Source organism: Mobula birostris, chromosome 1 (genome assembly GCF_030028105.1).
Source record: "Mobula birostris isolate sMobBir1 chromosome 1, sMobBir1.hap1, whole genome shotgun sequence".
Lineage (NCBI taxonomy): Eukaryota > Metazoa > Chordata > Chondrichthyes > Myliobatiformes > Myliobatidae > Mobula > Mobula birostris.
This window is the reverse complement of record NC_092370.1, coordinates 14,241,982-14,267,663: the sequence shown is the minus strand read 5'-3', so window position 1 is coordinate 14,267,663 and position 25,682 is coordinate 14,241,982. Positions and strand designations below refer to the sequence as shown.

Below are 25,682 nucleotides of genomic sequence, written 5' to 3'. Positions count from 1 at the left end.
ATGAAAACTTGTCTGGCATACTGTTACACAGATCAGATCATTACACAGTGCATTGAGACAGAACGGGGTCAAACAATATCAGAATGCAGAATAAAATGTTACAACTACCGATAAAGTGTAGTCCACGTAGACAATGAAGTGCAGTGTTGTAACAGGGTAGACAGTGAGGAAAAGATTCCAACGTATTGTACTAGGGAGCTTTGGTATCTACTGCCCAATGGAAGAGTCAACATTTTGGTCTGAAATCGCATTTTCATTCCTCTTCAAATTTATCACCCCTCCCCCCCAGCTTCTCACTTCATCCCCGCCAACCCACCTTCCCCCTCACTTGGCTTCACCTGCCAGCCTGTTCTCCTTTGCCCTCCTCCATCTTCTTATTTTGCCTTCTGTTCCCTTCCTTTCCTGCTGATTTCCCTCCAGGGGTGCTGCCTTGACCTGCTGAGTTCCTCAGGCATTTTGGCTGTGTAATAGATTGTAATAGATTTCCAGCATCTACTGAATCTTTAGGGTCTGTAATCTGCAGACAGTCCCTCCAGCTGGGGCAGCACTTCACCTGTGAGTCTGTTGGGGTCACCTACGATATGTGGTGGCTCCCAGTGCGGCCTCCTCTACATCGGGGAGACCCATCGTAGATTGAGGTGCTTCTTCATTATCGAGTAGCTGGATTTGTTTTGCACAGTCAGATCATATTTAAATAACATAGCCACATTTAGAATTGGTTTGTTATAAGAACATAAGATGTAGGAGCAGAGTTAGGCCATTTGGCCCATCAAGTCCGCTCCGCCATTTCATCATGGCTGATCCAATTTTTCTCTCAGCCCCAGTCTCCTGCCTTCTTCTCGTATCTCTTCATGCCCTGACCAAGAATCTATCAACCTCTGCCTTAAATATGCCCAATGACTTGGCCTCCACAGCTTACTGTGGCAACGAATTCCACAGATTCACCAATCTCTGGCTAAAGAAATTCCTTCTCATCTCCTTTCTAAAAAGATTCCCCTCTATTCTGGAGGCTGTGTCCTCTGGTCCTATACTCTCCCACCATAGGAAACATCTCCTCCACATCCACACCATCGAGGCCTTTCAATGAGGTCCTGCTCGTTATACTGGATTCCAGTGAATAGAGGCCCAGAGCCATCAGACAGTCTTCATATGACAAGCCCTTCAATCCCAGTATCATATGTACTGAGATACCATGAAAAAATTTGTCTTGCATACTGGTTCTTCAGATAAATTCATTAGATAGTGCATTGAGGTAGAGTAAGGTTTTTAAAAAATGTAACAGAATGAAGAATGAAGTGTAAAAGCTGCAAAGGAAGTGCAGTGCAGGTAAACAATAAGGTCCAAGATCATAACAAAGTAGATTGAGGTTGGGAGTCCATCATCAATGTGGGTAAATTTGTTAACAAAGTACTTAGATGTTCAGTGGCCACTTTATTAGGTACATATATACATCTGCTCACTAATGCAAATATCTTATCAACAAATCATGTGGCAGCAACTCAATGCATAAAAGCACGCGCATGGTCAAGAGGTTCAGTTGTTGTTCAGATCAAACATCAGAATGCGGGGAAAAAAAGATTTTGACTGGAATGATTGTTGGTGATAGATGGGGTGGTTTGAGTATCTCAGAATCTGCTGATCTCCTGGGATTTCCACGCACAACAGTCTCTAGAGCAGTGGTGCCCTGTCTTTTTTATGCCGTAGACCAATTCATTCTTTTCTTTCTTTTTAAATCTTTTTATTGAATAAGTATACAAAAAGGTAAGCCATATAGGCACTAATACACTGTTAGAATATAATAAAATTACAGGAGATATTAATACAAAAAAAATACAAACAATGTAATTTAAATATAACGTACCAAGGTAACATAATAGTATACTAATTTATCTATATATCAATAGAGAAAAGGAAAAAAAAAACCCACCGTGCAACTAACTAAAAGCAAAGCAAAGCAATAGGCTAACTTGAAACCAAACAGAGTTAAAAAACTTAAAATCACGTCCTCAATCCCGACCTCCATTAAAAACAGTAAAAAAAACAAGGGTATATATTACATTAAATGAAAATATTGAATAAAAGATCTCCAGGTCTGTTCAAATTTAAATGAGGAGTCATAAAGATTGCTTCTAATTTTCTCCAAGTTCAAGCATAATATCGTCTGAGAAAACCAAAAAAAGGTTTAAGAGCATTAAGCTCTTTCCAATGTTGTAAGATACATCTTTTCGCCATTAAAGTAAGAAATGCAATCATTCTACGGGCTGAAGGAGAAAGATTACTGGAAATTTTAGGTAGTCCAAAGATAGCAGTAATAGGGTGAGGAGAGATATCTATATTCAATACCTTGGAGATAATATTAAAAATGTCTCTCCAAAAAGTTTCCAGAGGAGGACAAGACCAAAACATATGAGTTAAAGAGGCTATCTGCCCCGGACATCTATCACAAAAAGGATTAATATGAGAATAAAAGCGAGCTAATTTATCTTTAGACATATGTGCTCTATGAACAACTTTAAATTGAATTAGGGAATGTTTAGCACAGATAGAGGAAGTATTGACTAATTGTAAAATCTGCCCCCAGTCATCCACGGAAATAATAGAACCCAATTCTTGTTCCCAATCCGACCTAATCTTATCAAATGGAGCTTTCCTAAGTTTCATAATAATATTATAAATAATAGCCGATGCACCTTTCTGACATGGATTAAGGTTAATTATAGTATCTAAAATGTATGTAGGAGGAAGCATTGGAAAGGAAGAAAGTATAGTACTTAGGAAATTTCTAACTTGTAGATATTTAAAAAAATGTATTCTTGATAAATTATATTTATTAGATAATTGTTCAAAAGACATAAGGGAACCATCTAAAAATAAATCCAAAAACCGTGAAATACCCTTAGTCTTCCAAATTTGAAAAGCACGATCCGTAAAAGAGGGAGGAAAAAATATGTTACCTAAAATAGGAATCGCTAGCCCAAATTGGTTAAGATCAAAAAATTTTCTGAATTGAAACAATTCATTAAACAAGGGGTCGATGGATCCCAGGTTGGGGAACTCAGCTCTAGAGTTTACAGAGAATGGTGCAAGAACGAAAAACATCCAGTGAGCAAAAATGTATTGTTAATGAGAGGGGTCAGAGGGGAATGACCAGACTGGTTCAGGGTGACAGTAACTCAAATAACCACATGCTACAACAGTGAAGAGCTTCTGTCGAACCTTGAAGTTAATGGGCTACAGCAGCAGAGGACCACGAACAAACACTCGTGTCACAGTATGCTACCCTGAGATTCATACTCTTGTAGGCATTCACAGTAGAACAAAGAAATACAGTAGAGTCGATGAAAAACTACACGCAAAGTCTGGCAAACAACCAATGTGCAAAAGAACACAAACTGCAAATAAAAAATACTGAGAACAAAAGTTGTATAGAGTCCTTGAAAGTGTGCCTGTAGGTTGTAGGATCATTTCAGAGTGGTAGTGAGTGAAGCTATCCGCACCAATTCAGGAGTCTGATTGGAACATGGTGGTGTGTGACCTGAGGCTCCGGTACCTCCTGCCCAATGTTGGAAGTAGTGAGAAGAGGGCATGGCCCGGGTGGTGGGGGTCACAGTGTGGAATGAAAGGAGAAATAAGTGTGAATATTCCTCATGGTTTTATGTTTTGATAAATTCTTCTTTCACCACTTCAGCATGGACATTTCAAAGTGATTTAAAATGAACAAGCATTCAGAATGATGATGGTGCAAAGGAGACAAATCCATATTAATGTTATCAAACATCCTGGCCTTTGTTTCTAATCGCACCCAACTTCTGCAGTTTACTAACGCTACTGAAGTTATTGCACTCTTCAGGAAAAATCCAGTGTTTGGCTTTGTACATAACATTATGTGCATCGTGATCCTACAATGGTAAAATGATTGTTCGAAAAGATTAGCTTTATTTGTCATATGTACATGGAAATATTCCATGAAATGTATCCTTTGCATCAAAACAAATCAGCCAGGATTGTGCTGGGTAGCTCTCCTGTTTTGTCATGCTTCCCATGCCAACATATCATGCCCAGAACTTATTTACGCTGACTGCGTATCTCTTTGGAATGTGGGAGGAAACCAGAGCATGTAGTGGAAACCCACGCGGTCACGGGGCGAATGTACAAATTCCTTACTGCGGCGGGAATGGAACCCCATTCTTACCTCTGGCACCTGTATTAGCCTGACACTAACTCTAACTGCTATGCTACCGTGCTGCGCCAAGGGGAGTATTATGTGTGGAACTGTTTCCCCATTGATTATTTGCTGGGAGTGCCGTCTACCGTGTGGGCAGTGAGTCCCTTTTGGAACGGTGCAGTCGGTGATCGTGAGATTATAGTGGTGATTGCCCGTCATTTCTGACAACGACAAGAGAAGTATGTGGGAGAGTTATTAAAGTGGAAAAGCCGTTGCACTGCGGCAGTTCCAGTCTCTTGACCCCAGAAGTCCGGGAACGAGCATCACAAACTGGGATCTTCCTTGGTTGCAGTGGATGACCATGACGTCTCCTGTGCCTTTCACTCTCCGTGGAGCGTTGCAGTACCACCTTCTTGGCCATTGGATCTCACCGGAGATCTCGGCTGCCCAGTCCGTCAGAGCTGGCTTTGCGTGCCAGGACAGGCATGTTTCTATCTCACCAGGGTGTCTCGTGCAAACAGCTACTCAGCCACAGGCGAGAGCTGAGTGTCCAGCGGGGATCAAAAGTGATTAAGTTCCTCAGAATGGATACGAGGTGCTCTCCCTCCCTGGACACACCATACACCCCATAATGGGATTATAGTAACCTTATAGTATTGCCATAATCTCAGGCCACATCTGGACTGTTACATACTGTTCTGGTCGCCCCACTGTAGGAAGGATGTCGAGGCTTTGGAGAGGCTGCGGAAGAGGTTTACCAGCATGCTGACTGGTCTAGAGGGTGTGTGCTGTCATGAGAGGCTTGAGAAGCTTGGGTTGTTTTCTTTGGGGCGGTGGAGGCTAAGGGAGATCTGATCAAGGTTACTAAGATTATAAGAGGCATAGATAGAGTAGACAGGGAGTATCTTTTTCCCTGGCTATAAATGTCTAATACCAGAGGGTGAAGGGGTAGTTTCAAAGGTGATGTGAGAGTAGAAAGCATTCTTCTAGGGTGCATCACAACCTGGTATGGAAGTTGTCCTGTCCAAGACTGGAAGAAGCTGCAGAAGATCGTGAACACGGCGCAGCACATCACACAAACCAATCTTCCGTCCTTGGACTCACTTTACACTGCACGCTGTCGGAGCAGTGCTGCCAGGATAATCTAGGACACGACCCACCCAGCCAACACACTTTTCGTCCCTCTTCCCTCCGGGAGAAGGCTCAGGAGTTTGAAGACTCATATGGCCAGATTTGGGAACAGCTTCTTTCCAACTGTGATAAGACTGCTGAACGGATCCTGACCCGGATCTGGGCCGTACCCTCCAAATATCCGGACTTGCCTTTTGGTGTTTTTGCACTACCTTACTTTCAATTTTTCTATTTTCTGTTAATGATTTATAATTTAAATTTTTAATATTTACTAAATTTTACTATTTTTAATATTTTAGATATTTAATATTTGTAATCCAGGGAGCGGGAAGCGCAGAATCAAATATCGCTGTGATGATTGTACGTTCTAGTATCAATTGTTTGGCGACAATAAAATATAAAGTAAAGTATAAGTTCTTTACTCAGAGAGTGGTGGATGCCTGGTATGGTGGTAGAGGCAAATAGATTAGGGGCTTTTAAGAGACATGTAAATGGGCACGTGGATATGAAGAAGATGGAGGAATATGGACATTGTGTAGAGAGGAGGGATTAGGTTTTGGAATCAGAATCAGGTTTAATATCACCGGCATATATCGTGAAATTTGTTAACTTGGCGGCAGCAGTACGTAATAATATAGAAAAAAAAACCGTGAATAGGTTTTATACAGTGGTGCTAGAAAGTTTGTGAACGCTGTAGAATTTTCTCTATTTCTGCAAAAATATTGACATAAAATGTGATCAGATCTTCACGCAAGTCCTAGAACTAGATAAAGAGAACCCAATGAAATAAGTAACACAAAAACATTATACTTGTTCATTTACTTATTGAGAAAGATTATCCAATGTTTACATGTATTTGTCGGAAAAAGTATGTGAATCTTTGCCTTCAGTAACTGGTGTGATCCCCCATGTACAGCAATAACTTCAATCAAATGCCCCTGGTAACTGTTGATCAGTCCTGCACATCAACTTGGAGGAATTTTAGGCCATTTCTGCATACAAAATGGCTTCAACTCTGGGATGTTGGTGGGCTTCCTTGCATGAACTGTTTGCTTCAGGTCCTTCCACAGCATTCTGTAGGACTGAGGATTAAGGATTTGACTCGGCCATTCCAAAACACCAATTTTCTTCTTTTTAAACCATTCTGTTATTGATGTACTCTTGACTTTCAGATCATTGTCGGTACCATTATCCAACTTCTATTAAGCTTCAGGTGACGGACTGCTACACCGACATTCTCCTGTAAAATGTCTTGATACAATTTTGAATTCATTGTCCCCTCAACGATTGCGAGCTGAGCCAGCAAAGCAGTCCCAAACCATGATTTCCTTTCCACCATTCTTCACAGTTGGGATGAGGTTTTGATGTTGGTGTGCAGTGCCCTTTTCCCTCCAACCATAAGAATATGCATTTCTGCCAAAAAAATCAACTTTTGTCTCATCTGTCCACAGAACATTGTCCTAGAAGCGTTGTCGAACATCCAGGTGGTCTTTTGCAAACTTGAGACATGCAGCAAGTTTTTTTGGTAGAGCAGTGATTTACTGCATGGTGTCCTTCCACGAACGCCATTCTTGTTCAACGCTTTTCTTATATTAGATTCATGAACAGAGACTTTAGCAAGTTCTAGAGGTTTCTGCACGTCTTTTCTGTTACCCCTGAGTTCTTTTTCACCTCCTTTAACATTGCATGTTGTGCTCTCGATGTGATCTTTGCAGGATGCCCACTCCCAGGGAGAGTAGTGACAGTACTGAGTTTTCTCCATTTGCAGACAATTTCTCTTACTGTGGACTGATGAACACTCAGGTCTTTAGAAATGCTTTTGTAGCCTTTTCCAGCTTCATGCATCTCTACAATTCTCCTATGGTCCTCTGAAAGTTTTGATCGAGGCATGGTGCACATAAACAGATCTTTCTTGAGAAGAGCAGGCTCTGTCAGTAACCTGACTTAGTATGTGTTTTTTTATAGGGCAGGGCACCTCTACAACCCACACCTCCAATTTCAAACACGAGGAAATCTGCAGATGCTGGAATTTCAAGCAACACACATCAAAGTTGCTGGTGAACGCAGCAGGCCAGGCAGCATCTCTTGGAAGAGGTACAGTCGACGTTTCGGGCCGGAATCCTTCGTCAGGACTCTGACTTCGTCCTGACGAAGGGTCTCAGCCGGAAACGTCGACTGTACCTCTTCCTAGAGATGCTGCCTGGCCTGCTGCGTTCACCAGCAACTTTGATGTGTGTTCCTCCAATCTCATCTCATTGATTGGAACACCTGACTCCAAATAACATTTGTAGAAGGCAAATATTGGATAATTTTTCTCAAAAATAAATGAACACGTATAATGATTTTTGTGTTACTTATTTAATTGGGTTCTCTTTAGTATTTACGTGAAGATCTGATCACATTCTAGGTCATTTTTGTGCAGAAGTAGAGAAAATTCTATGGGTTCACAAACTTCCCAGTGTGTGTGCGTGCGTATGTGTGTGCGTGTGCAAAAACAAAAATAAAAAAGTAGTGAAGTAGTGTTTCTGGTTTCAATGTCCATTCCAAAATCAGACGGCAGGGCGAAGAAGCTGAACCTCAACCACTGAGTGGGTTTTTAAAAATTTACTTTCTAGCTGGTTTGGCACAACATTGTGGGCTGAAGGGCCTGTTCCTGTGTCTATGAAATTATAGTTACTGAGGAGATATTTAACCAGATTTGTGTTGTCTTCTTCCTTGCAGAAGCTTAAACTGAAAAACCAGCAGCTGAAGCAAATCATGGATCAACTCCGCAACCTAATTTGGGACATTAACGCGATGCTGGCGATGAGAAACTGAGCGAGGCCGTGACGCCTGTCGGTGCTTTGAATGTACGTGTGTTGATGGCGCTAACCAGTGCAGCACCTAATGACCAAGGGTGCTGCCTGAAGCCCGTTTGAAGCATGAATGCAAATACTCAGTCCCCTGGGATGGGGTGCACAGCGAGCTGAATGTCACTTTGTGAGCAGTCTGTTAATTTGGGGAGCATATTTAATGTACTCGTGTAGCAGTTGCCCAGTTGGCAGGGTAAAGATGATAAGACATAGAAGCAGAATTAGGCCATTCATCCCATCAGTTCTATCATGGCTGATTTATTATCCCTCTTAACCCCATTCTCCAGCCTTCTCCCCGTAACCTTTGGCACTCTTACTAAAATAGAGGGTAGAAACACTAATCCTGAAGGGAAGCAGGGCCACTGTATAAGAGGAGAATTTAAAATATGTGGCAGCTCGTTCAGACTGGCATTCCTGTACTGAGATGCTGACAGCGAGAGGATTAGTGTGTTTACCTTTCTGCCTTTTATCAGGTTGTGTTTATTGTTCTTTTGAGAATCTGTGCTACATTTGCGATCGAGCATTTTGTTTCTTGATGCCCTGGTGTTAGAATCTGTAATGTTTACTGCGGCTGTCTTTGAAATTCCACACACTCAAAATGATTTTAGACTTTAATCGTGCCCAACCAACTATAGACTTCCAGTGCATCAGTCCTGATCTGCAAAGCCCTATTTTAGTCTAAATATTCTGCATAGAAATCCCATTCCAGTTCATTAGACCATAAGATTTAGTCGCAGAATTGGGCCATTTGGCCCATCGAGTCTGGTCCGCCATTCCATCATGGCTGTCAACCCCATTCTCCTGCCTTTTCCCTGTAATCGTTGACGTCCTTACTAATGGAGAACCTATCAATCTCTGCTTTAAATACACCCAGTGACTTGGCCTCCACAGCCATCTATGGCAGTGAATAACGCAGATTCAACACCCTCTAGCTAAAGGCTGATTTATACTTGTGCGTCAAATGTACAGTGTAGCAGCGTACCCTACACTGTACTGTACGCCATAGCCTAACGTGCACCTCTCCCAAAATGTAACTGTGTCTCGGCGACGCAGACCGAAACAACTGTGATTGGTCCGCTTGGTAGCGTCACAGTTCCTCCTACGCTGCAATAGCTTGCCACCGGGCAACTGAAGGGCAGGGAAGGAACTCTGGCTGCAATGCTTTCCATAAAGCTGTATAGACCTCCGAAATTATGGAGGACCCTGTGCTTGAAGCCAGTTTGTAGCTGCTACAGCCTGTTGACTTGCACCTGAAGCTAAAACTCGAATGCTGATTGCCAGTCTCTGAGTACACTGTGCGTACACTGATGCAAAATAAATGGTTGGAGACGATGAACCAAATCATCAAATCTACCTGCCGACATCCGAAAAGATTTGTAATGCATTTCCTCGTCCATGTCTCTCAGTGGCCGGACAAGCACAGAAAATTCACCCTCCTTCAGTTTCAGTCGCCATTGTTTGAAGTTTGAGTTTCTTCGTGTTGCGTTTCAACACGAAGAAACTCAACACAGTGGCATAGAAACCCCACCGCCAACTAGCGTTTTGGTGGTGAATTGCAGAGCGACGCAGACATGCCAACGCACAAGTATAAATGCTCACAACAGCGTAGCCCACTTGCGTAGGCTATGGCGTAAATAGTACACACAAGTATAAATCAGCCTTAAAGAATTCCTGCTTGTTGTTTAGAAATCCTAATGTTTAGGGGAATTTTTCTGGAAAATTAGTAGCTTATTGCTGGTAAGCTCCAAAGCATTATTTTGATAATTCAATATTTCACAGTTAATTTGTTTCACGGTGCTGTAAAAATATTTTAGATAATTTAAGACCTGTTTTATAAAATTAATTTTTTTTGATAAATAAAAAGTGAGCAACTTTAAACAGCTGTTTTGAAAGTTTATAGAAAATAATTCTAAAAAGTAATTACCATCATTAACAAGGCAACGTTGTTCACATAAAGGGTCACAAGAACAAGCCCAGTTAGCTTACTGTGGCTAATTATACGTGGAAAATACAGCCTTGAAAGCAGTTATATTTTATAATATATAGTTGTACTCTTATTCAGGGTCTTAGTTTTTGGAAGGCAGATGAGTGCTTGCCAATGCTGAACCTTGATGTACATAGAGGAAGATAATCTGATGAGACCTTTGATGAGTAGGGTCAATCACTGCTGTTTTATCAAGATTAAAACTTGCATTTTATTATTGAAACATTCGGAGTGTAGTATCTCTTCTGTGTCACTTTGTCCTTGATTGTTCTGAATATTAAAGGCTGCAAGATGTGACCGTGGAGTATTGCGTTCGAACTGTTCCACTCAGGCAAGATTAGCTGTACTTGTCACACGTACATTGAAATGTGCAGTGGAATGCGTTACTTGTGTTAACGACCTACACAGTCCAAGGGTTGTGCTGAGCAGCCCACGCCCACAACCTACTAACCCCAAACCGTACGTCTTTAGAATGCAAGAGGGAACTCGTGTGGTCGTGGGGAGAATGTACTCACTCCTTACAGACAGCAGGAAGTGAACTGGGCTGTAAAGCGTTACACAAACTACTGCACAGAGTCTTGTCATCTTCAGAAGTTTTCTGATGACTCTGCCATAGTTGGATGCATCAGCAAGGGAGATGAGGCTGAGTACAGGGCTACAGTAGGAAACTTTGGCACATGGTGTGAGCAGAATTATCTGCAGCTTAATGTGAAAAAGACTAAGGAGATGCTGGTAGACCTGAGGAGAGCTAAGGTACCAGTGACCCCTGTTTCCATCCAGGGGGTCAGTGTGGACATGGTGGAGGATTACAAATACCTGGGGATACGAATTGACAATAAACTGGACTCGTCTACGAACACTGAGGCTATCTACAAGAAGGGTCAGAGCCGTCTCTATTTCCTGAGGAGACTGACGTCCTTTAACATGTGCCGGATGATGCTGAGGATGTTCTACAAGTCCGTGGTGGCCAGTGCTATCATGTTTGCTGTTGTGCTGGGGCAGCAGGCTGAGGGTAGCAGACACCAACAGAATCAACAAACTCATTCGTAAGGCTAGTGATGATGTGGGGATGGAACTGGACTCTCTGACAGTGGTGTCTGAAAAGAGGATGCTGTCCAAGTTGCATGCCATCTTGGACAATGTCTCCCATCTACTACATAATGTACTGGTTGGGCACAGGAGTACATTCAGCCAGAGACTCATTCCACCGAGATGCAACACAGAGCGTCATAGGAAGTCATTCCTGCCTGTGGCCATCAAACTTTACAACTCCTCCCTTGGAGGGTCAGACACCCTGAGCCAATAGGCTGGTCCTGGACTTATTTCCTGGCATAATTTACATATTACTATTTAACTATTTATGGTTTTATTACTATTTAATTATTTATGGTGCAACTGTAACGAAAACCAATTTCCCCCGGGATCAATAAAGTATGACTATGACTAAACCACTACACTACCAAGCCACGCTCTGTACTGTGGGCGCATAGTATTCCAAAATTGTGTCTGATGCTGGAGTGCATTGCTGCCAAATCCCGAGTAGATACGGAGATTTGCTTTATTCCTCTCACCAACACCACCTCTCTCTTTAAGCAACACATGCTATTCCCCCATTAATGCTGTCCACCAGGTGGAATGCCCAATAATTCGCCTCAGATTCAAAGAAACGAGTGTAGCCAGGAACCCTGGAAAGTAAGTAACGCTGTTTAATGTGTGCATTCCAAGTCGAGCATGGCACGCCAAGTGACATCTCTTTACCGTCAACATATGAGCATAAAAACTGGTGATAGTTAAACAGCAAATCATAAATAACAAGGGATTCTGCAGATGCTGGGGATCCAGAGCAACACAAAATGCTGAAGGAACTCAGCGGGTCAGACAGCATCTTTGGCGGCATCCGTTAGTCTCGCGAGACCATGGTTCTGCGCCTGGTTAGGACGCAGGCCTGGGCAAGGTTGTATGGAAGACAGGCAGTTGCCCATGCAGCAAGTCTCCCCTCCACAGCACCGATGTTGTCCAAGGGAAGGGCAAGGGCCGATACAGCTTGGCACCAGTGCCATCGCAGGAGTTGCCAGAACGAGGTTGAAGACAATGTCGGACTGCCTTAGGGACCCCAGCTCTGGATTTGTCCTCAGGGTTTACTTCCAAAGCCTTTCCCATGAGTGGGTATGGCCGCAAGGCAGCGGAGGTTTGAAATCAGAGTTTTCTCTCTCTTAGATGGACTGCCTTCCCAGGCTGACGAGCTCCATCTACCCGATGCACTGGTTTTAAGGCCCCAGGACCCGCCATCGCCCCTTCTCCTGTCAGTAGAAACAGATCCGCCGGGCTTAGAGGCTAAACCACACGAGAAGGCCAGGAGTTGGACTTGGTTGTCAGAGGCTAGTTCAGGTGCATGCCGTGAGGAGCACTTTTAGGTAGTGGGAGCTTGTCCCCACTACCGCTTCTCGGCTTGACAAACTTGGAACCAGACAGCATCTAAAGAAATGAAAAACAGTCGATATTTCGGGCCAAGACCCTTCTTCAGAACTGGAAAGGAAGGGGAGGGGGAAGAATAACAAAGATGGGGGGGAGGGGAGGGGAGGGGAAGGAGGGTAGCTAGAAGGTGGGTGGGAGGGCAGCAGAGATCATGGGGGCAGCAGTGAGAGAGGGTCTCACTGATCTCCTGTCAAAGAGAAGATTTAAACTTCTTCAGGGTAGACATTCCTTGAAGAGGAATGGAACAACAAATCATAAACACGAGCGATTCTACAGGTGACGGAAATCCAAAGCAACACACACAAAATGCTGGAGGAACTCAGCAGGTCAGGCAGCATCTATGGAGAGGGATAAACAGTCGACAGTATAATTGTTGCTGTAATTCAAGAAACATTTGACGCTGCCAAGTTTGAGGGTTGCAGGACCGCTCGCTGGGTCCTCTTGTTCTTTTTCTTCCACTGCTGCACCCCACCCAGTCTTGGTCTCTCACAGCTTCCCCCACTTCGTCCCACCCAATTTTCCTGACCCCTCATCTTCCTCTGACCTCTCCAACCTCCTCTCCTCTCTTGACCCCAGCTTGAACCCCTACCGTGTCTTCATCGTCTCCTCTGACCTCCATTCCCTGAGGTGGGGATCACTCTGTCCTTAGCAAGGGCCTACTTTTGAACCCCTCCCCCCCCGTGCCTGCACCTCAACAAGTCCCACACCTACCATGGTGCAGAACTCTTCTTCTGTTGCCTCTCTCTGAGCTGGATGTTTTGATGTACATGTGACAAACTAAGCTAACCGTTAATCATCTTGACTTCACTCTCCCCCCCCCCACCTACTACAACCTTACCCCCTCCATTGTACATTGACAGAAATTTGGGAGAATCGATGCTGCTTGAGTTGCAGAACTCTTGCAGTATTTTGTGTGTTGTTCAACAACACATACCAAGTTGGGATTGATGTTCTTCAGAAATAATATTTATAGAAACAAAAGGGCTGCAAAGTAGCAGTCTTACAGTGGATAAATTTATTATTTGGCGATGGGAGCAATTGCTGTTTTATCTACACCAAACAATATTTTTAATGTGTTTAATCATATACCTTTGCTACAGACAGTCCTTCCCCACCAAACCCTTGCAGTGACTGCAGCGAGCTCCAGTGCATCCCTCAGAATCACAATCAGATTTAATATCACTGGCATATGTCGGAATTCATCACCTTTACAGCAGCAGTTCAATGAGATACATGATAAATATAGACAGAACTGAATTACGGTACGTATGTATATATATCAGTTAAAATAAGTCATGCAAAAAAAACTAAATAAAGTAGTGAGGTCCTGTTCATGGGTTCAATATGTCCGAGGGGAAGAAGCTGTTCCTAATTTGCTGAATGTGTACGCCCACCCCACCCCATACTAGATGGTAATGCAGCCACACGGAATGGTCTCCACAGTACATTTGTAGACATTTTCGAGTGTTTTCAGTTGACAAACCAAATCTCCTCTAACTCCAAATAAAGTACAGCCGCTGTCTTGCCTTCTTATTAACTGCATCGATATGTTGGAACCAGGTTAGATCCTGGTGGTCAAGTGCTTAAGGCGTTCGGCTAGTGATCTCAAGGTCGAGTCTCAGCTGTGGCAACGTGTTTGTGCCCTTGAGCAAGGCACTTAATCACACATTGTTCTAGTCTGTGCGAGGAGTGGCACCCCACACAGATTTCCAATCTGCGCCTTGTAAGGCATGAAAATGCCCGTCGCAGGCCTCTCGTGGTCTGAGTCGACGTCCCCCCCAGATCCTTGGAGATCTTGACACCCAGGAACTTGGAACTACTCACTCCTCCACTTCTGATCCCTCAATGAGGAATGGTAGGTGTTCCCTCGTCTTACCCTTCCTGAAGTCCACAGTCAGCTGTTTGGTCTCGCTGACGTTGAGTGCCAGGTTGCTCCTGCAACACCGCTCAACTGACTGGTATATCTCTCTCCTGTATATCCACTCGTCACCATCTGAGAACCTGCCAACAATGGTTGTATCATCAGCAAGTTTATAGATGGCATTTGAGTGGCACCTAGCCACACAGTTGTGGGTGTAGGTGAATAGAGCAGTGGGCGAAGTGCACACCCCTGTGGTGTGCCAGTATTGATGGCCAGCGAGGTGGAGATGTTATCACCAATCCACACAGATTGTGGTCTTCCCGTTAGAAAGTCAAGGGTCCAGATACAGAGGCGTGGGTTCTGTAGCATTCCGAACAGAACTGTAGGGACGATGGTGTCACATAGTGAGCTATAGTCAAAAAAGCAGCATCCCGACATAGATATTTGCGTTGTCCAAGTGATCCAAGGCTACGTGGATGGCCATTGAGATAGCATCTACTGTGAACCTATAGTGGTGATAGGCAAATTGTAATGGGTCAAGGTCCTTCCTGAGACAGGAGTTGATTGTATCCATGACCAACCTCTCAAAGCATTTTATCATCATAGATATGAGTGCTGTGGGACAATGACCTTTCTTCCTGGGCACTGGTATAATTGTTGCCGCTTTGAAGCAGGAGGGAACTTCTGACCGTAGCAATGAGAGATTGAAGATGTCTTTGAATGGCCCTGCCAGCTGGTTGGCACAGGACTCCATTAGACCCTGCCACCTTGAAAGACAGCCTAACGTCGGCCACCGAGACAGGTCGCAGGGTCACCAAAGGGCGAAGGGTCCTTGTAGCTGTGGTTTTATTCTCCATTTCATAAAAGGTGTACTCCTGCTGCCCGGACTGTGGGTGAGGGGAATTGTCTTAGTTTTGGGCCAGGACAGAGAGGAGATTGCCAATGTAAAGAGAACAGGGAGGCTTTGATTGGGGGGAAAAAGGTGAGGGAGATTATGACGGATATAGATAGAGTGAATGCAAACAGGCTTTTTCCACTGAGGCAAGGGGAGGAAAAAAAACAGAGGACATGGGTTGAGGGTGAAGGGGGAAAAGTTTAAAGGGAACATTGGCGGGGGGCTTCTTCACACAGAGTGTTGGGAGTGTGGAATGAGCTGCCAGATGAAGTGGTAAATGCGGGCTCACTTTTAACATTTAAGAAAAACTTGGACAAGTACATGGATGGGAGATGTATGGAGGGATAGGGTCCAGGTGCAGGTTGGTGGGACTAGGCAGAAAAATGGTTCGGCACAGCCAAGAAGTGCCAAAAGGCCTGTTTCTGTGCTGTAATATTCTATGGTTCTATAAGAAATGACAGACAGGTGGAGTTGGAAAAGGGTGTGGGTGGTGTAGAGGATTTGGAAGACAGACTGGAGGGCGATACATTAAGGCAGAAGGTAAATGGAGCCAGGGAGGGCGGGAACACAAAGACCGCCGGCGGTGGGATCTGATGTGAGGATTGTGATAATGCAGATCATTAGAAGATTAAAAAAAGGTGTGTTTTTTGGGGGGGCGGGTGGTGAGGGAGGTGAATTTTGTGGGTGTAATGAATGGATATAGTTGGTCAATGGGATCAGGAAGAAAGGAAGTATAGAGACTGAAATGTGAACACAGGTGATTTGGGACGGCATGGGGGATCTCAGAAAATCAGATGATGAGATGGTGTCACTCTATGTTGGGCCTCAGCACGCAATGGGAAACGTCAAGGACGGATAAGTCAGTGTGGAAATGGAAATTCATTATCATCCACCTACTGTATGTCATGAAAATTGTATTGTGGCAACAGGTCAGTACAAGACATAAAAATTGTTCAGTTATAATAAATAAATAGTGCAAATGAGGAATAGTGAGGTGGTGTTCAAGGACCATTCAGAAATCCAATGGCGGAGGTGAAGAAACTATTCCTAAAGTGCTGAGTGTTGGTCTTTGGGTTCGTGTACCTCCTCCCTGATGGTAGTAATACAAAGAGGACATGTCTCTGATGGTGAGAGATTCAATGATAGATGGTGCCGTCTTCAGACAACACCTCTTGAAGATGTCCTCGATGGCAGTGAGGGTTGTGTCCGTGATCGAGTTGGCTGAGTCTACGAGCATTTGCAGCCTCTGTTGATCCTGTGCATTGCAGGCTCGATATAAGACCATAAGATTTAGGAGCAGGATTAGGCCACTTGGCCCATCAGGTTTGCTCCACCATTTGATGATGGCTAATCCATTTCCCATTCTCCTGCCTTCTCCCCTTAACCTTTCTCACCATGACTAATCAAGAATTTACCAATCTCCACCTGGCCTCCAGAGCAGCCCGTGGCAATGAATTCCACAGATTCACCATCCTCTGGCTAAAGAAATTTCTCTGTACTTAATGGAGGCTGTGCCCTCAGGTCCTAGACCTTTTTATCATGTGCCTCCAAGTATCCCTAAACCTCATCCTTAACAATCAACTCCAACATCTTCATAACCACTGAGGTCCTTTCTTCTGCCTCCCTCCCGTCTTGAAGAGTGGAGTGACATTTCCTATTTTTCAATCCTCCAGAACCATGCCACAATCTCTTCAGCTGCCTCTTTCAGAACCTTGGGCTGAGGTTCATCTGGTCCAGGTGACTTATCAGCCTACAGATCTTTCAGCTTTCCAAGCACCTTCTCCCTAGTAATAGCAACTGCACTCACCTCAGCCCCCGGCACACTCAAACTTATGGCATACTGCTTGTGCCTTCTACAATGAAGACTGATGCAAAACACTCATTAAGTTTGTCTGCCATTTCTTTGTTCCCCCATTACTACCATTCCAGCGTCATTTTCCACGGTCTGATATCTATGCTCGCCTCAAATTTTGGTATTCGTTTTGATATTATTGGCTAGCTTACCTTCACGTTTCATCTTTTCGCTCTTCATAACAATTTTTGGTTGCCTTCTGTTGGTTGTTAAAAGTGTTCCAATCCTCTAACTTTCCACTAATTTGTGTTCTATTATATGCCCTCCTTTTGGCTTTGACTTCTCTTGTTGCCATGGTTGTGTCATCCTGCCTTTTAGACTACTCCTTCTTTAGGATGTATATAATCCTGTGCCTTCCAAATTTCTCCCAAAACTTCAGCCATTGCTGTTCTGCCATCATCCCTGCTCGTGTCTGCTTGCAATCAACTTCGGCAGTTCCTCTCTCGTGCCTCTGTAATATTAATAATCCCTTTACTCCACTGTAATACTGATACATCCAACTTCAGCATTCCCCTCACAGCATCAGAATATACGAATGTCCCTTTATAATAGAGATGAGGAGGAATTTCTTTAGCCATAGGGGGTGTAGCTGTGGAATTCATTGCCACAGGCAGCTGGGGAGGCCAAATCGTTGGGTATATTTAAAGCAGAGGTTGATAGGTTCTTGATTTGTAAGGGTGTCAAAGGTGACAGGGAATAGCGTTGGGAGAGATAATCAATCATGATGGAGTGGTGGAGAAGACTCGGTGGGCCAAATGAACTATTCTGCTGCAAAATCTTTTAAGGGAAGGTTGAATAGATTAGGACTTGTATGTCCTAGAATGCAGGAGTATGAGGGAAGATCTTATAGACGTATGCAAAATTATGAGCAGTGTCCGAGGCCTCCGTTGATCAAGGCTGCATCCTAGCTGTCTAGATACACAAGCCTGGGCAGTACAAACTGGAGAACAAGCTGTTGCCCATGTAGCAAGCTCCCCCTCTCCACGCATCTGATGAACCCAAAGAAACGGCAGAGACCAATACTGTTTGGCACCAGCAGAGTCGCCAGAGTTGTCAGTCAGTGTTGAATTCAACAGAAGACTGTGTTAGGGACGCCAGCTCTGGATTTTTCCCTTGGGATTTACTCCTGAAGGCTTCCCTATGAGAGGGTATAGCCAAAAGGCAAGGCAAAGGAGGTTTGAGATCAGAGTTTTGCTTCTGCTAGATAAGCTGCCAACCACAGCTGACGAGCCCCATCTGCCCTAAGCGACTGGTTATGAAGCGCCAGTAAGCCGCCTTTGCCCCTTCTCCTGTCAGTAGAAGTGGTTCTGCAGGGCTTAATAGCTAAGCCAAATATGAAGGCCAAGGGCTGGACTTGGTTGTCAAGGCACATTTAATAGGTAGTGGGGTCATATCCCACTAGAACAACCTGAAGGAACCATGAGGGGTATAGATAGGGTGAATCCATGCAGGCTTACTCCCCAAAAGTATGTGAACTGATACAGTAAGGCAAGTTGGAAAACCTGAAGAGAACTGATGTGAATTACAGGAGAAAATTACAGGAGAAGGCTGCTTAACAAGATAAGAACCCATGGAATTACGGGAAAGTTACATACGTGGATAGGTCATTGGCTGATTAGCAGGAAGCAGAAAGTGGGAATAAAAGGATCCTTTTCTGGTTGGCTGCTGGTTACCAGTGGTGTTCCACAGGGGTCCGGTTTTTACGTTGTACGTCAACTATTTGGATTATGGAATAGATGGCTTTGTGGCTAAGTTTGCTGACAATACAAAGGTAGGTAGAGGGGCCAGTAGTGCTGAGGAAACAGAGAGTCTGCAGAGAGACTTGGATAGATTAGAAGAATGGGCAAAGAAGTGGCAAATGAAATACAATATTGGAAAGTGTATGGTTATGCACTTTGGCGGAAGAAATAAACGGGCAGACTATTATTTAAATGAGGAGAGAATTCAAAGTTCTGAGATGCAACGGGACTTGGGAGTCCTCGTACAGGATGCCCTTAAGGTTAACCTCCAGGTTGAGTCAGTAGTGAAGAAGGCGAATGCAATGTTGGCATTCATTTCTAGAGGAATAGAGCACAGGAGCAGGGATGTGATGTTGAGGCTCTATAAGGTGCTGGTAAGACCTCACTTGGAGTACTGTGGGCAGTTTTGGTCTCCTTATTTAAGAAAGAATGTGCTGACGTTGGAGAGGGTTCAGAGAAGATTCACTAGAATGATTCCGGGAATGAGAGGGTTAACATATGAGGAACGTTTGTCCGCTCTTGGACTGTATTCCTTGGAGTTTAGAAGAATGAGGGGGAACCTCATAGAAACATTTTGAATGTTGAAAGGCATGGACAGAGTGGATGTGGCAAAGTTGTTTCCCATGATGGGGGAGTCTAGTACCAGAGGGCATGACTTAAGGATTGAAGGGCGCCCATTCAGAACAGAGATGCGAAGAAATTCTTTTAGCCAGAGGGTGGTGAATCTGTGGAATTTGTTGCCACGGGCGGCAGTGGAGGCCAAGTCATTGGGTGTATTTAAGGCAGAGATTGATAGGTATCTGAGTAGGTTATGGTGAGAAGATGGGGGAGTTGGGACTAAATGGGAGAATGGATCAGCTCATAATAAAATGGTGGAGCAGACTCAATAGGCCGAATGGCTGACTTCTGCTCCTTTGTCTTATGGTCTTATCCATCAAAATGGGATTAGTGTCCATGAGTGCATAGTAATTGCTGTGGACTTGGTGGGCTGAAAGGAAGCTTTCTACTCTATGGTTATAAAATTAGACTTCTCCAAGGATCATCACCTTGTCTTGGAGGAGAGGTGAGGTCCTGAGAGCGATGCCGCCTGAAGCTTAGCTCCTAGTAGGGTCATCCATGGTGGCTTGTCAAGGATGAAGTTTCAGAGAAAGAGCAATCCAACCAAGACCTCATCGGTGGAGCTGGTGGAGGATGATGACACATCACAACAGCAGTGAAGGTGGAGGGAGGCTGTTATAGTGAGAGTCCTCAGTCGTCTTGTATTCCATACCACTGGCCCCTGACCCCGATCTGTCAAGGACCGTGTGGTGGCTGGCTGTGCATCAGCCTCCCCGCGTTAAACAAAGACACACCCAGGCGTTCTCCATTAAGGGAATCCACCCTAATGTCCTGCTTATGTGGATCCCAGATCGGCCTCTATAGCCACCTGTAGACCCACCAATAGACAACTCCTTTGGAGAACATCACACTTGACTCGAGTGTTTGTGCTACTACAGCTACCTATAACAGTGGAGATTTCCTTCTCCGCGTAGTATTTTCAGTTTGCAATTTGAAACACACAACCCTCGAAGTAATTTTACACTTAATTGCATATTATTTTCTGAATGCTGTTAATAATGTAACAGCAGACTTATCCTGGTGATACACAAGGTTTCAATAAAATCCTAGACATTGCAATTTCTCTAATAATGAAGTGTAATTACGTACTGAAACGATGCCATCAAACTCTTGGTAATTAATGAGTGGTTAATGCAAGTAATTACAGGTACAACATTGTGTTAAATCACTGGGAAGGACTACTGAATATTTAATCTATGGACTACACGGAAAGCATTAATAGAGAGGTTAACATCAAAATTTAATAGAATAGTAGCCAAATATGGATTAAACTTAATGCTGCATGACTTTTTAAATGAGAATGATGTTATTTCTTTCAATGTTAACATAATTTCAATAATGTGCAACAAGTCTATTTAGTGAATCCTGCTACTGGATCACAGGGTTCATCTCAATTAATGTTACTGTATAAACAGTTCTGTCTGCATCTCCCTTCCTCTCTCTATGTCCACAATTTGTCATTTTTAAAACTTAAAAGGGCCGTATTTTCAGAGTCAATGTCGGGTTTAAATTTGCCAATGACACCAGTGTTGGTAAAATCTCCTATGGCGAAGATGAGGCGTACAGGAGTGAGATAGATCAGCTGGTTGAGTGGTGATGCAAGCACCACTTCAACTCAGCATCAGCAAGACTAATTGTTGATCTCAGCGAGGGGAAGTCGGGAGAATACGCACCAGATTTATTGAAGTTCAGCGGTAGAAAGGCTGAGCAGTTTCACGTTCCTGGGCGTCAACATCTCAGAGGATTTATTCTCGGCCCAGTACATTGATGCAGTCATGACAAGGGCACATAAGCAACTCCAATTTGTTTGGGAGTTTGAGGAGATTAGGTATGTCACCAAAGACTTACAGATTACTATAGATGTATGGTGGAGAGCACTCTGACTGGCATGGAGGTGCCAATACCCAGGGTCACAAGATCGTTATTTTTGTTTTTTTTTTGTATTTATACAGTGTGTCTTCTTTTGTACATTGGTTGTTTGTCGGTCTTTGCATGTAGTTTTTCACTGATTCTTTTTTATTTCTTTGTTCTGCTGTGAATGCCTGCAAGAAAATGAATCTCAGGGTAGTATATGGTGACATATGTACTTTGATGCTAAATGTGCTTTGAGCTCTGGGTTTCCAGCATCTGAAGAATCACTTGTGTTTATAATTTGCATGTTAGGTAGAGAAAGCAAAATAATGAAATGTGGGATTAATTAAGAGAGAGCAGAGACAGGAAACAAAAACATATTAAAAATCTTCAACAATAATAAAAACATGAATGAGTAACAGTCCAACATGTAAAAGTTGTTTTTCTGTTTCTGTGTGCTTGTTCGGCAATAAGTAAGACATTTCAAGTTGGTAAACTTTGGCATGAGAAGAATGGCCTTAACTTGCTGGTACGTTAAGTGGTCATACTACACCCAGTGGCCACTCTTTCAGGGTCTTCTGCTGCTGTAGCTCATTTGCTTCAAGGTTCGATGTGTTGTGAGTTCAACATGTGGTTATATGAGTTGCTGTTGCCTTCCTGTCAACTTGAAATAGTCTTGCCAAACTCCTCTGACCTCTCTCACTAATGAGGCATTTTCACCCACAGAACTGCCACTCACCAGATATTTTTTGATTTTCGCACTATCCTCTGTAAACTCTCGAGACAGTTGTGCATGAAGTACCAGAAGATCAACAGTTTCTGAGATACTCAAACCACTCAAACTGGAACCCCTGGTCAAAGTCACTTAGGTCCCATTTCTTCCCCATTCTGATGTTTGATCTAATCAACAACTGAACCTCTCGACCATGTCCGCTTGCTTTTATGGATTGCATTGCTTATGCATGATTCGCTGATTGGATACGTGCAACTTTAAGTTCCTTGGTGTTATTATTTTGGAGGACCTGTCTTGGGCCCTCGTAGGTGCAATTACGAAGGAAGTACGGCAATGTCTCTACTTCTTTAGAAGTTTGCGAAGATTCAACCTGACATCTAAAACTTTGTCAAACTTCTATAGAGATATATTGGAGAGTATATTAACTGGCTGCATCACATCCTCGTATGGAAATACCTATGCCCTTGAGTGGAAAATCCAACAAAGTGTAGTGGGTATGGATGGCCTAATCCATCAAGGGTAAAGCCCTCCCCACTATTGAGCATATCTACACAAAGTGGTGTGGCAGGAAAGCAGCATCCATCATCTGGGACCCCCACCACCGAGGACATGCTCTCTTCTCACTGATGCCATCAGGAAGAAGGTACAGGAACCATAGGACTAATACTACCAGGTTCAGGAACAGTTATTTCCCCTCAATCACCAGGCTCTTGAACCAAAGGGGGTAGGTAACTTGTACTATCATTGAAATGTTCCCATAACCTATGGACCCACTTTCAATGACTCTTCATCTCATGTTCTCAATATTTATTGCTTGCTTGCTTGCTTATTTGTCTATTTGTTTGTTTGTTTGTTTATTTACTTATTAATTATTTCTTTTTGTACTTGCACAGTTTGTTGTATTTGTTGAACGACTAAGTTGGTGCGGTTTTGGTTCTATTATGCCTATTATTCTAGTATGGATTTATTGAGAATCCCACAAGAAAATGATAAGTACTTTGATAATAAATTTACTTTGATTAATGTGTTGGTGTACCTAATAAAGCAGCCATTAAGTGTACGTCAGACCATTAAATGCTCTCTCCGAGCGCCATACGAATAACTAACAGAAATCCAGTTCTCTTTGCTGACATCTTTCACTGCTGTCATTCTCCAGTCAAGGTAGCAGGTCAATTAGAGTTAGTGACAAGCTGCATAACTTGGCCTAAGCAGAACAGAAGACTCTGTAAACTCTACTGGACTAAAATTATATTTGAAAAAGTATCCGGTGCTACCCCGGCGTATATGATGAATATACTCTTCTCGGGCTTCAAGGCAGGTACAGGTATCAATTATAACCGACATTTCAATGACAAGCTCTGCCATCCCTGATGAAGTTTGCGGAGTTTGTCATCGAAAGGTCGGGTATAATTGATACCTGTACCCAGCTGGAAGCCTGAGAAGAGTTTATTTGTCAAAATTATATTGATTATTTACTTGTGTTTTGTGTTTTACCACCTGTATCAAGGGTTCCCAACTTTTTCTATGCCATGGGCCAATACCATTAGGCAAGGTGGACCCAGGTTGGGAACCCCTGGTCTATGAGATAGTAATTACCATTCTATTGTTTCCAAAGAAATGAGTGCAAATTGAAAAATTAGAAAAACATCAATTTTCAAAATAAAAATAGAGGGAGCCAGAGTTTTAGTATAATTCTGAGAAAATTGCTCTGGAATCTGTAACTCAGTTTTGCTGTATTTGAAATTAAAATTTAAATGTAATTGTGCCATCATATAAGACTATAAATGTTATTGTACTTTTCTAGACCTTATGAGATTGGAAAGGAATTTACACATTTCTGAAGAGTTATCATGGTTGTAAAATTAGAATCATCCTCCCTAAATACACAAGAGAGACTTAACGTGCTAGCAACCTGGGTCAATTTACACACAATGCTGGAGGAACTCACCGGGTGAGGTATGCCAGGAGGGAAATTAACAGTGGAGGCCTTTGAGCCAAGACTCGGTTTACATCAATTTTCAATTTCATCAACTATGCCACCAACTTCTGTCCTGAACTCATATTTATTTGGACCATTTCCAGCACCTCTTTCCCATTTCTTGATCTCTCTGTCTTCATTCCTGTAGACCAACAGTTCCCAACCTGGCATCCACGAACCCCTCAGTTAATATAGGGGTTCATGGCATTAAAAAGTTTGAGAACCCTTGCCGTAGACAGTTTATCTACTAATATATTTTACAAACCAACTCCCTCACACATGTCTTAGCCAGAAATGTTGACTTTTCTTTCCCTTCCATAGATGCTGCCTGGCTTGCCGAGTTTCTCCGGCACTTTTGCGTGTGTTGAATAATTCTCTCCAGGTCAACATCCACAACAGTGTCATTTCAATCTCATATCTGACACTGGACCATCAAAGCACCCTGTTCTGAACCCTGAGATTATACCAACTGGGTGGAAGAGAGGATTCAAAGGTGTGGACTACCAGGTGTGTGGAAATGAGAATTCAAGAACCTTCTTGGAAAATAAAATACAACATGCCTGATGTCTCTTTGGAATGTCCATGAAAGAGAAGGTACGAACACCAAAGGAGAAGATAAGAATTCAATTCATGCAAAGCAAGTTACCACAAATAGTGACAGACAACTCAGAAATAATGATTACGTTAAATTACAATTCCTTCTTCAACTTTAATGGGCAAATTTTCTTCTCTCTTCTCTGAGGAAATCAAATGATATTCTTAAAATCTCCATGGAAAAATGCAATATCCTAAATATTTATTGGCAGTATTTCCTTATGCGCTGTGTGTGGGTTATATGCACTGTGCCGAGCACCTTGGTTCGGAGGAAAATTGTCCAATTTGGTGGATTACATGTATACTGTTGAAATAACAATAAATTTAAACTTGAACTTCATCTCCTGGGAAAGCCCAATGCTTGACTATTCGAATTGAAGGGGGAAGGCTGAGTCCACGTTTCAAGTGCACAATGTTAAGATTTAGAGATAGTAGGCTTTTCTAGCCCTGCGAGCCAGCAACCCCCGGTTCAACCCTAGCTTACTCACAGGACAATTTACAATGACCAATTAACCTCCCACAGTATTTGGACTGTGGGAGGAAACTGGAGAAAACCCACACAATCCACGCGGGGGACTTAAAGACGCCTTACAGATGATATTGGAATCGAACTCCGAATTCTGACGCTAACTGCTAAACCACTCTGGACCCCAGTTATCGAAACTTTACGGACAACTCTTTTGCCTCAACTCTATGCTAGAGCAAGATTTACCAGGATGCTGCCTGGACTATGAAGTTAGGTTGAGCTTGCTAGGGCTTTTCTCTTGGGAGAGAAGGAAGATGAGAGGTGACTTGATAGAGTTGTATAAGAGGCATCGTAGACAGCCAGCAGCGTTTCTCCGGGTTAGCAATGACCCATTACAGAGGATATCCATTTAAGGTGAATAGAGAATGGTTTTGTGGAGGTGTTTTACACAGAGAGTGGTCAGTGCATGCAACTCTGCCAGGGGTGGT

The 25,682-nt window shown here is 43.3% G+C and overlaps 1 protein-coding gene across 4 annotated transcripts in view; it reads left to right on the top strand.

Annotated features, from left to right (window-relative positions):
- Positions 1 to 25,042, top strand: part of LOC140195036 (mediator of RNA polymerase II transcription subunit 30-like) — a 137,899-nt gene extending 112,857 nt beyond the window's left edge. For 2 of the 4 annotated variants that reach the window (XM_072252651.1, XM_072252628.1), the window contains exon 5: positions 8,018 to 10,359. In XM_072252651.1, the coding sequence (XP_072108752.1) occupies positions 8,018 to 8,113 (96 nt within the window). In that variant the 3' untranslated portion in view covers positions 8,114 to 10,359. Of the gene's footprint in view, positions 1 to 8,017; positions 10,360 to 13,707; positions 13,870 to 24,455 lie in introns of those variants that run through there. The other 2 variants (XR_011885345.1, XM_072252642.1) reach the window with 2 other exon arrangements.
- The last annotated feature ends 640 nt before the right edge of the window (positions 25,043 to 25,682 follow it).